At 39.4% G+C, this 13,042-nt stretch overlaps 1 protein-coding gene across 1 annotated transcript in view; it reads left to right on the forward strand.

Moving 5' to 3' along the window:
• The first annotated feature begins 916 nt into the window (after window positions 1-916).
• Window positions 917-13,042, forward strand: part of dbh (dopamine beta-hydroxylase (dopamine beta-monooxygenase)) — a 32,664-nt gene continuing 20,538 nt past the window's right edge. The window contains exons 1-2 of the mRNA XM_034192281.1: window positions 917-1,550; window positions 12,453-12,599. Coding sequence (XP_034048172.1) covers window positions 1,182-1,550; window positions 12,453-12,599 — 516 coding nt within the window. The 5' untranslated portion in view covers window positions 917-1,181. The remainder of the gene's footprint in view (window positions 1,551-12,452; window positions 12,600-13,042) is intronic.

Here is a 13,042-nt window from a genome sequence, read left to right on the forward strand (position 1 = left end):
AACCCGGAGAAGACTCAGATGCCATTTATTTATTTATTTATTTATTTTTTTACAGGTACACGTGATGGCTTCTAATCACAAAAAGTGGCGTTTGATTGCTCACCCAGAGGAAAACATTACTGGAAGTCGTCTCCACTTTTTGCCTGTTTGGGGAAAATTGTTGCTTTGTGGGGGACCCCTAAACAATGTCCGATTACAATAAAATTTGACACAGATCTTTTATTTTATTAGTGGAACAAGAACATGTGGCCCAAAAGATTTTGTAACACTTGACATTAGGGGTGGGTGTTTATAAGCTTTTGCCTCTGCCTACACCGTTTCAGCCACACAAAACTGTGAAATTGTTTGCAAGTTTTTTGTTTTGCAAGAATTTTTGTTAAGTATGTGTGTGTGCAGAATAAATTCATTCAATCGCTTATACCAGGGAGTTTGTTCTTGTAGAAAGATATTTTGCAGGGTCTTTGAGTATGTAACATAAACCCACAATCATTTAACAGCATAATATAAACCAAATAAATCAAATGAAATCTGTTAAAGCAAGGGTAGAGATATGGGGTTGTGGTTTGGTTACTGGGTGGGATCCAGGGGCATGCACCCCACTCATGTTCCCTGCCCTCCACTCCTGCAAAGAATATAACTGAGAACAGTTTTTTAAGCAGCAAGATCAGTCACTAACTAACAGAAAGAGCCGCTTAGTTTAGTTAGCCTAAGTTGATAATGGCCATGGTTGAATTTGGATCAATTAGAACCTGCCAGATGTGCAGAATCATGGTTGACCCCAGGGCTTAAAGAATACAATCCAATTTTCCTGAACAAAAGTAATACCATTAGGCTGGAGACACAGACAGCTCACAAGGGAGGAGTCTCTAAAAAAAGTGGGATCATATGGAGAAAGAGAGGACGGCTCCTCAGAGGAAAGATAACACAACAGCTTGGAAATCAAAAGGTAGGAAAGTCTGTGATAGTCAAACATGTAGACAACATGATGGAGAAAATGAGAGCCTGAGAGGATAGATGATCGTAGAAGAATCTCACCTGGTTACTGCAAGACGGACGGACGCCCACTGTGGACGGTAAAGAAAAAAACGCAAGACTGCCAGCTTATATCAGTCTGGCATCAAACTTTACAGCTTTTTGGGATCAAAAAGACTTAATGACTTCTTACTGCACGCTGATCCGTCATGAGGATCTTCAATAAGAACGTTCGTCTTCAGGACTTCACCATCATGTACTTCACTGTCCTTGTTACTCTAATGGTCATCTTGGTGGCTTCCTACCACTCACCCAACACTGGTACCAACATGATCGAGACAACCTTCAATACCTCAAGCCTTCGTCAGATTCTTCCCATGCCCTTCAGGGTTCCACTAGACCCTCATGGGGAGCTGCAGCTTGCCTGGAACATCAGCTATGCCCAGCAGGAGGTTTACCTGGAGCTGAAGGTGAAACAGCTGAAGCATGGCGTGATTCTGGGGATGTCCGATCAGGGGGAGCTCACCAATGCCGACCTGGTGGTGCTGTGGAACTCTGGAACGAAGAGCTATTTTGGGGTAGGTTACCCCAAAATACATAGTACGCTTCAAAAAACCAAAACAAAACAAAACAAAAAAAACAACATAAGTAATAGTATATGTGCCCTATTATTTTGATAAAAAATATGCTATTTAAATTACATATCTAAGTTGATAAAAATCAACAAATGGCCTTTCTGGTGATGTCAAATAAAGTAATGAGATCCATCTTATCACTAAAATATAAAATAAGTACAGTACTGAAGAAAGGTATGAAGTACATTAAAATATCATGTTTCATGTCCTTTTTCTTCAATGCTGGTAACAGAAAAGATGATTTGAAATGCTCAAACATGCATATTAGAACAAAAATGAAAAGAAAAAAATTCTCATAAACTGAAGACGTTTGGGTTTGTCATCAAACAATGAGTGAGAAGACGATCAAGAATATCAGATTTTATTTTCTAGTATTTACATGCAGAAGATAACATAGAACACAGCAACTTCTGCTTTTGGAAATTCACTATTCAAATTATTGTGAAATCCTGATTAAATCCAATCATACATTTTAAAAGCAAAAAGTGGTCACAAATTTGAGAAACATTTGATATTTGAGTCTGTTTGTTGAACGCTTGATGCACCAATGGGCAGGAGGTCAAACAGGTGCTGTCCATGATGGCATCGAAAAGGTAAAGTTTCAAATAAATTCTGTTCTTGCTTTGTTGCAAAGTCCAATCCTCAAATATGTAAATCCACTGAGCTCACATGAACATCCGTAAAGACTGCCAGCTTTCTCGTCCATCTGTGCACCCAGAGCTGTGAGAATTAGTGTCCTTGCATAAGGAGCCTGCAGGCGGTTTTGTTCATGAGCTCGCTGCTGCATGAGATCTTATCAGCTCCAGCTAATTGTAAATCACTCAAACTGCACTAACAGCTTTAGGCTCACCTGGAAATCATTACTGGATATTAACATATCAAAACAGGGCTCTCTGCTGATGCAGGTGTGTGTGTGTGTGTGTGTGTGGCCTCAATTTCATGTTGCCACAAAGAAGTCGTTTTATCAAATCCAGCTCAAGCATTTTTCAGAATTTTCCTGAAATTGTACCCATGCCAACCCAGTCTCACTTTTTTATTTATTTCTTTATTTTTTTTTTGTGCTCCTGTCACAAAATGATTCAAAATTTCGTGATGGGTTTTTATAACTCACTATTACTAGCCCTACTCCTACTCCTACCCCCAACCCACTCCTTCCCCCAACTCTAACCATAACCACCCTGACCCTCACTTCACTTTTAATTTTGTGCAGCCGTCACGGAATGAATTACAATGAATTTGCGCTCCTGTTACGCAAATGTGGCACTTTTGGTGACAATAATTGTCCTCAGAACATCAGTTTGCTTCATAGGTTTTCTTTAGAGACCCAGAACAGCCGATATGAAGCCCATATCTGCATGACGAAAGAAACCTGAAAACATCCCTCTCTTCAGGTCTGAACCAGCTACGCTAACAGGCTAGCATCAGTTTGGGTGTTTATTAAATCATATTTTGAGGGACTGCATGGGGGTTGTCTTAACAGTCTGGTTTAATGCTGACGCTAAAAGTTATGAGCCACTTATTTTCTCAATAATCGTGCATTAAAGGAGCCTAACGGATCAGGCTATGATAACTGCTAAAAGTGCTATCCCCGTTAGCACACAACAATAAATTTGATGGGCATTTCACTCGGCATGAATATTGCAGCAGGGACATATTAGATAATCTTTTAGGATTAGTACACAACAAGCCATGTTATTCCACGTTTGTAATAAAATGCTCCAAACAGCGAAACACAGCCACCCACAACAGCTAGCAGCCGCATCCAGTGAGCAATAAGTTATCAACACAGTGAGAGTCAAGAATCGCTCAGCCACTGTCACTCAAAAATGATAATGCCCCAATTAGACATACCTTTATGTCTTTAAACAACTTAAACTATAAAGTTATAAAAATAAAATCACCCACCATACAGTTGTCATGGAGGAGAAAACTACACACACAGACCAAAACTGTTTTTTGTACCAGACTGCAAATTTAAATTTGGACATTTTATCATGGACTTGAATGGGAACCTGCTTACTTTTGGAGCCAGCCTCAAACAGCCATTCAAGGAAGTGCAACTTTTTCTTCTTCTGGATGGGCTTCATCTAAACCCATCGAAGCTTACCGTTTGGTGGTCTCCCATTGCCGATTTTTGGCTGCAATTTTGCCCTGAAGTCCATATTGAGTAAATATGGCTGGATTCATTTAAATAGTAGGAAAGATTCATGTTACCTACTGTATTTTATATCTGATACGAGTACAACTTCATATTGTCAAACCAGAGGTGGGATGAAATCACTGTCAAGTCATTCTCAAGTCATGAATTGGCAAGTCGCAAGTCTCAACTCTCAAGTCAAGTCTCAAGTCAGCTTGCAAACAACTGGTGGTCATTGTGACTTGAGACTTGACTTGGCACTTGACCCGCTTGCCCACTTTTGACCTGCTTTTACACAAGAGTACCCCCGATCTGCATCAGTTAAATCCAGTTACTCATGTTGTGTTGATTATAATTGATGTGGCCGTCACAAATGTTTTAAAGGTGCTAGTGTGTCTTCCCTGATTGCAGGCTACTGATTCATTAACACAGGGTATTTTGTTAAGCACAGACTCACTTCAAAAACAGTCATAAAAACAAATCTCTCTGGTGAGGGAAGCTTCCAAGACATTGCTGACAACTCTAAAGGAGATATGAGGAAACACTCTACGTATACATAATGCACACGCAAGTCACTTCTGATATCTACTGTATGTGTTATTGTATTACAGTTATATATGTTTGTTTGTTTGTTTGTTTTCTCAAGTGGACCTCAGTGGTTAAGTAAACCTGTACAGCAGCTTTCAGGAAATTTTGGTTTTGAAACCTCTGGCTTCCACCAACCAGTCTCAAAAAGGCACAACAATGGGTTATAGTCTGTCTAAGCTGATTGTCATTGATTATATTGTTGAATTAGGGTCAATTATGCCTTAGCAGATGTTCAGAATCACAGATGACCTCGAGGCTTAAAGGCTGAAATTCAATTTTCCTCAACAATCACAACTAAATCCATTAAACTAGACACAAATACAACATACAGGGCACAAAAGAGGAGTCTGTTTAAAATTGCGATAAGACGGGGACAAAGAGAACAAGGCCCACAAGGCCAGGGAAGAGAGAAATGGAAAAACCAAGTATGTACCACAGAAAGCAATTTGTCCCATTATAAAACTCCCATCTGCCTTCTGTTTCATTTGCATTTTTGGTCAATGTTTAACTATTGTAGTAAGATATGAGAACCACAAAGCAAGATGAATGCCAGTTCCATGTAATAAAAAAGACTATGTAGTTTTAAAAATGTTTTGGCTATATCTTTGCTACTATTACCATAAAACATATGTTTGATGGTATATGTTTTATTACACTATCTTATCTGTTAAGGTGTAGAAAGAACATCAGCACAGCCCCTTTCTTCTTATCTGAATATTCCCTGTTCTAATATGTGGATAATCTTCTCCTGTATGAACATTTAGGTTTCAAGAGCTAACTCCTATAATATTATATATTTCTTGTATATGTTATTAGCCTGATTGTGTAAATGTCACTTATATACATGCTGTCCATATTCTTGAGCCGCTTAGGTGGGTAGGGAGAGTTCCCATGGGATAAAAAAAGCTTTTCAACCTACCATCCCTGGTTCTCAAGACCAGGCACCTAAGTGGCTCTACTCTTCTTTTTTTTTTAGATATTTAGATATACCTTAGTATACACGAGTACAGTTCTACCTTAGAATTGGAATGTATAATAGAAAATATACCTTACTGAATTTTCATGTGGATTATTTATGGTATTTGGTAGGTTTTTGTCAGATGATACTTTCACAGAAAAAAAAAAAAAATCTGGAAAACTCCCTTTTTGCTTCTATTTCTGGATGGAACAGACATACGATATAGACTGTAGCAGGTACAAAAACGTGCCGGGTAGTGAGTTCTGCTGCAGATATTCTGTTAAGAAAATCAACCAAATAAAGTGTTCATACAAGAGGTCTGCAGTGCACAGGCTGAGAAGGGTGGCAGGTTGCCAGCAACACACCAATTTATTACCCAAATTAAATCTATAAAAATCTGAGGTTATAGTGTTTGCTCTCCAAATCTCTCTCAGTTTCACTGGTTCAGTTGACCTTTTCATTTGGTGTTCCTGGATTCTTTCCTGCTTTTTAGGTTGTCTTGAGTCTACAATCATTTACCTCACCATGGACAGAAATAGAGAGCTGTAAAAACAGCCAGTATATCATATTGTTATATAAATGTGGGAGCATTATGGAGCATTATGGTGACTGACAATGAGCAGAAAGGGTAGATGTGGTAGATGTGGTACGTCCAAGTGATGGCAACATCACTTGGCTGTACCAAGAATATGAGACGATCGAGACTACTGTACACATGGCCTCTCCCAACTCATCACATTTTGAGTTTGGTCAGTGCCCCTTTGTGCCACTGTGTGACAATTTAGATAACCCATTCATGCAAGGAAACTCCTTTTATTTTAACATCATCATCATTTCTCTATGATAACAAACAGAACTATCTGTTTGACATCTGCATCATCAGGGAACATTAATCTGTTTGGGTTATGGTTATGATCATGGTTAAGGTTATGGTTAGGGTTAGCATTTCCTCACCTGTCACATATTGATGCAAAGGGGCTACCCAACTCAGCACATAATGTTTGGTCAAAACGAAACTTTTTCTTCAAAACGGGATGAGCAGGGAGTGACAATGTGTTGTTTGAGAAGTACCCAGGGTTGGGGGAAGAGCTAGAAAAAATGTGTAACATAAAGGCCACAGTGGTCTCAGTGGTAATTGGAGCACCTGGGGCTGTGACTCCCCCAAACTGGGAGAATGACTCCACCATATTCCAGGAACAACATCTGTGGTGTCTGTCCAGAAGACTGCAGTTCCAGGAATAACTAAGATACTGTGCAAGACCATTGATCTCCCAGACCTCTGGTAGCTGACCTGAGCTTGAGGGAGATGCAAGCTACCACCACCTCAAAGGAAGCAAAAGGTTTTGAAAGGGGGTCTTGAGAGATGCAGTCAAAAGTCTTAGTAAGATCTATGAAGGCAATGCAAAAAGGTTTCTATTGCTCTCAGCACTTCTCTTGCGTGACAAATATCATTAACCACCAATAATGTTGGAAGATGCCTGTGTAAGAGTCGGTTTAATATGGATAACTTGTTGGACACCAGCTGACACGCTGCCTTTGACAGTACTTCAAGCTTTGTCCAGTGGCAAGGAATCCAAGACCACTTGATCTTGAAGACCTGCTTCAGCACAGCTGGATACCCAAATCAATTCATACACTCAACAAAAATATAAACGCAACACTTTTGGTTTTGCTCCCACTTTGTATGAGAGGCGATGTTCTTGGATGTATGGCACAACAATGGGCCTCAGGAACTCGTCACGGTATCTCTGTGCATTCAAAATGCCATCAATAAAATGCACCTGTGTTCTTCGTCCATAACAGACGCCTGCCCATACCATAACCCCACCGCCACCATGGGCCACTCGATCCACAACACTGACATCAGAAAACCGCTCACCCACACGATGCCACACACGCTGTCTGCCATCTGCCCTGAACAGTGTGAACCGGGATTCATCCGTGAAGAGAACACCTCTCCAACGTGCCAAACACCAGCGAATGTGAGCATTTGCCCACTCAAGTCAGTTACGACGACGAACTGGAGTCAGGTCGAGACCCCGATGAGGACGATGAGCATGCAGATGAGCTTCCCTGAGACGGTTTCTGACAGTTTGTGCAGAAATTCTTTGGTTATGCAAACCGATTGTTTCAGCAGCTGTCCGAGTGGCTGGTCTCAGACGAACTTGGAGGTGAACATGCTGGATGTGGAGGTTCTGGGCTGGTGTGGTTACACGTGGTCTGCGGTTGTGAGGCTGGTTGGATGTACTGCCAAATTCTCTGAAACGCCTTTGGAGACAGCTTATGCTAGAGAAATGAACATTCAATACATGAGCAACAGCTCTGGTTGACATTCCTGCTGTCAGCATGCCAATTGCCCGCTCCCTCAAATCTTGCGACATCTGTGGCATTGTGCTGTGTGATAAAACTGCACCTTTCAGAGTGGCCTTTTATTGTGGGCAGTCTAAGGCACACCTGTGCACTAATCATGGTGTCTAATCAGCATCTTGATATGGCACACCTGTGAGGTGGGATGGATTATCTCAGCAAAGGAGAAGTGCTCACTATCACAGATTTAGACTGGTTTGTGAACAATATTTGAGGGAAACGGTGATATTGTGTATGTGGAAAAAGTTTTAGATCTTTGAGTTCATTTCATACAAAATGGGAGCAAAACCAAAAGTGTTGCGTTTATATTTTTGTTGAGTGTATCTTTTGGCTGGTCCATCGTCAAGGGCTTGATCGAGGACCACTAGTTTTCTGAAACCTCACCCTCAACCTTGCTCCCCCAGGTGACATTATTGAGAGTGTATGGCTACATCCACGGTGTTTATTGCATGGCACCGTCACTTCTGACACCTTTGTTTCTGTCCCATACCATAAACATCTGCCTTTATTCACCATCCTATTTCCCTAAAACAGATCACACCATTATAATGTCACTTCAATATCTTTGTATTTTGTCATTAAACTGATGTCCGCCACACAAGCAGATGCGCCTCCTCCCCCTGTTCCATCTGTCCGTCTTCCCTCAGGAGGGCAAAATTATCATCTGAGAAAGGTCAATAATGTGCTACAGTCTATGATCTTTTTGGACTCTGAGTCTGGCAAATAAAGATGATGATGAAGATGATGATGATGATTTACAGAACTTTATTTTTACTGTGAACACCAAAAATTAAATGTGGACGGAGACTGCAGTTCTTGATGATGTCGTAAGGCATTAATGTTACAGAAGTGATCAAAGAAAATCCTTCTTACACTTGTAAAAAGGAGATAAAAGTAAAAGATTTGATTTCATAAGACATGCATGTACGTTACAGAGTGAAGTGCAGTGAAGTGAAAACTGTTTATTTCGAACATTTGATACAACAAATACAAGATAGATCAGTGAAAACAACAACAACAAAAAAAATTCCTAATGTGTACCCAACATGTCCGAAAAGGGGTAGGGTGAAGCATCAAAAAAAAAAATTCCTAATGTGTACCCAACATGTCCAAAAAGGGGTAGGGTGAAGCATGAGCTTATTTATCCCTACCCCTTCTTCCCCACAACCAATAATACCCTTTGCCACATATACACATAGATTCCTACACACATAAACCGATATCAGTATATATATATATATATATATATATACACACACACAAACATAAATATACACCTACACATACCTACTTACATACAAAATACTATATATTTTCAAGCCGAAGCAAAAAACAAAAACACCCTAACCCTCATTACCCTTCCTCCTCCCTATACCTAGAAGAAACCATATTTTTGTACCGCTGTTTGAACTGGTTCATGCTTGGACATTGCTTGAGCCCCACTCCCAATCTGTTCCACATCCTCACCCCGCAGACAGAAATACAGAAACCTTTTAATGTTGTCCGTGCCCACTGATGCTTTAAATTAAATTTCCCCCTCAGATTGCAATCCCCTGTTAAAAAATCTGTTAAAAAAACATATTTTTAATATTTGCTGGAAGTAAATTGTTTATTGCTTTATACACGATTTGTACTGTTTGAAAATGAACCAAGTCTGTGAATTTTAAGATTTTGGATTGTAAAAATAGTGGATTTGTATGATCTCTACAGTCAGTATTATGAATAATTCTTATAGCTCTTTTCTGCATTACTGATAGTGATTGTGTTGTACCTTTATAAGTATTACCCCATACCTCTGCACAGTACTGTAAATATGGTAAAACCAGTGAGCAGTAAAGAATGCGGAGTGAGTTGTGGTCCAGAATATGTTTCGCTTTGTTTGGAACTGAAATGCTTCTTGACAGTTTACTTTGTATATATTTTATATGAGTTTTCCAGTTTATCTTATCATTTATTATCACCCCCAGAAACTTATTTTCATGTACCCTTTCAATATCTACCCCCTTGACTTGTAACTGAACCTGTATGTCTGTATTACAATAGCCAAATAACATGTATTTTGTTTTACTTAAGTTTAATGATAATTTGTTTCTGTCAAACCATATTTTCAATTTTCCCATTTCCATACTGATCCTCCTCAGTAACTCCTGCAAATCCCCCCTGAACAAAAAATGCTTGTGTCATCTGCAAATAATACTAATTTTAATATTTTGGAAACATTGACAATATCATTTATATAAATTAGAAACAGTTTTGGACCCAATACTGACCCCTGTGGGCCGCCACAAGCAATGTCCAAGCATGATGATGTGCACAAACTGTTTTCTGTTACTTAAGTAGCTTCTCACCCAGTGCAACACCAACCCCCTAATCCCATACTGTTCAAGTTTATTGATTAATATGTCATGATTGATTGTATCAAAAGCCTTTTTAAGGTCTATAGATATTCCAACTGAATGTGATTTGTGGTCTATGGCGTTATTATCAAAGGGAAAACAACTTACACTGGGGGAAAAAAAGGCATAAACTGATGAGGTCATAATGTGTGAATGTTATTGAAAAGATTAAAAAAAAAACTATTCCATACTGGGGGGAAAGTAAAATCCTTCTTACACGAGTAAACAGGATAATATTTGATGTCACAAAGCAAAAATTTTACAGAACTGATGAAAGTAAAACATCTTACAGTGGAGAAAATTATTTTAAAAAGGAAAAGAACCGATGTCATAACTTGAATGTTGTAGAAGAGATCAAAATAAAAACTATTTCACAATGAGAAAATGGAAACAAAGCAAAAATAACTGACGTATAAATGTTGCAGAAGAGATCAAAGGAAAACTTCTTAAACTGATGGGGGGAGATAAAATTAAAAAATGTCATAATTTATTATTATACAAGAAGACAAAGGAAAAGTGATGTCAACGTAAGAATAAAGAAATAAAAGAGAAAGAAAGTCATCAAAGAGAACCAGTCAGTTGTGTGTGTGTGTGTGTGTGTGGGGGGGGGGGGGGGGGGGGGGGGGGGGGGGTGTCCCTCTGCTGTTCTTTAGTTTGGGGATCCCAAAAGTTTAGAGTTTAGACAATCAGAGGCAATAAAGAGATTTTAAAGTTAAAAAGCCTTTCATTCATCATGGCTACTGAGTCAGCAGTAAAAACTGGCCGTAAAAACATCCTATCATGTTTTACCTGCAATAACTGAACCATGTTGGTATATCTGTTTTTTTTTTTTTTACTGCTAATTCAATAGCCATAAAGAATGAATGACTTTTAACTTTAAAACCTCGAGTGCCTCATATTTTTTCAACTGCGTACAGTGTATACCCTTAACTTAAATTTTGCCAAAATTTAAGACCTGGTTTACCAATGCCAAGTCTTGTAAATAATTCTAAATCAAATAATAAAGAGCTCTTAACCGTCTATAGAGTGCTAGCTATAAGCACACAGAGTTAGTTATGTTGTTGTTACTGTTGGCATCAGAGTATCTGCAGTTTGTGCAGAACAGTTATATAAGAGGTGTTCGACAAAAATAAGAGGGGAAAAATGATCTTTGGTGCTTTTCTGGACAGATATGAATGTGAGAAACTTAACAGAAGCCGACAGACAGCTGCTGCAAAGCTGAATCTTGGACAGACGAGTGATAAATTAAAGGAAAAACCTGATTAAATGAGTGTGAATGAATGATAATGCTCCCATCCATAGAACATGAGAGGCCACTGAATGGTTTGATGAATATGAAGATGATTATGCAGCCTTCACAGTCATGTGGTATCAATCTGTGGGAGATTTTGGACCAACAAGTTAGTGCTCTATCCATCAGCATCATCAAACACCAATCGAAAGAATATCTTTTGGATGAATTGAATCCCATCCGTCCATTGGAATTCTACAGAGATGTAGGATTAATGGCATAACACTGCTGAAGCTTTTATGGCAGTGAGCGGTAACTAAACACCTCACTGAGACAAGTAGGGTGCTGAATTTTATAAAATTAGATGATATCTCATACTAGTTCATTACCTGCCCCAGCTTTGGTCTTATTTATTTTTTTAATGTAGCTCATCACAATAGGATGAATTATTTTTTGGGGGGTACCATTAAAAATCTTGTCTAGGACGTTCAAGCACCTCCTCACCATGGTGGACAGGACTACCTGTTGGCCGGAGACCATTTTGCTGACAGGTGCAACAATGGCCAAAATGGACCTGGCATTCATACCTGGGTCACCCGATTCAGCACTCCATCGGACCTCTCTTCAGACAGGGGCTCACAGTTTACGTTTGAGCTCTGGAACGCAATCGCAGACAGCCTGGGTGTGAAGCTCCACCGGCCCACAGCATATCACCGCCAGTCTAATGGACTGTGTGAGCGCTTTCATCGTTCCATGAAAGGTGCTCTACGGGATTGGATGGACAGAGTCCCATGTAATCAATCAGCCCGGCCCCTTTGATGTTTTACTGTCAGGGCCCCTGAGGGGTATAAGGAGCGAGACTGAACCACCTTGTAAAGTCTGTGTTTGTGTGAATGAAGTCAGTGAAATAAAGTGACACGCCAAGGTATTGTTAAAATGTGAAATTGTCACTCTTTCTTTTGCCTTGCACAAGTTCTACAAAACCATCTATGGTTGCTGGCTAACTAGTTAGCACATTGTACAACATAATTTTCTATCAACATTTTGTATACTGTATGATTCTCTCTCAACTTTATTCAGTGGCTGCTTTAGAAAAAGTGAAATATTTGTTTATTCCCCTTTATTTATTTATTTTTACTCATTTAACCTGTGTGTCTGTCCCATTTAGGATGCCTGGAGTGACAGCGAGGGCCGCGTCTCACTGGACAGCCAACAAGACTACGAGCTGATCGAAGCCAGACAGACGCTTTCAGGATTCTACCTGCTCTTCAAAAGACCCTTCAGTACATGTGATCCCAGAGATTACCTCATAGAGGTGTGGAAACTCTTAAATTTGTGTGTTTCTTGGAGCAATTTATCAGCGTCAGAGTATGACTTTTGAGTTTCTGTAACTTGGCAACAGTGCAGCTGACAATTCCTGCTGTTGGGAACGTAGAACATCATTGTTTTTTTTGTTTGTTTAATTGGTCCATTGATGCAAACAATTTGTATAGTTTGCATGCTGTTCTAATTAGATTAAATTTGATTCTTCTTCTAAAGACCACATCCACAAATCAGCAGTAGAGTTGATTTAATAATAAATTATAATTAGGCCTGAAACTGTGAATTTTGTCAAATGATGCATCATTTATCATTCTCTGTAGTTTTTTTCCCGACAAGCCGAGTCACATGCACTGAGTGAACAGATGGATGAAGTAGAGTCCATATCCTCCAGTTTAACACAATAACTCAAAAACAATAAATGCTGTCATCTTGTAA

This window comes from Thalassophryne amazonica, chromosome 17, assembly GCF_902500255.1.
Source record: "Thalassophryne amazonica chromosome 17, fThaAma1.1, whole genome shotgun sequence".
NCBI classification, from domain to species: Eukaryota; Metazoa; Chordata; class Actinopteri; order Batrachoidiformes; family Batrachoididae; genus Thalassophryne; species Thalassophryne amazonica.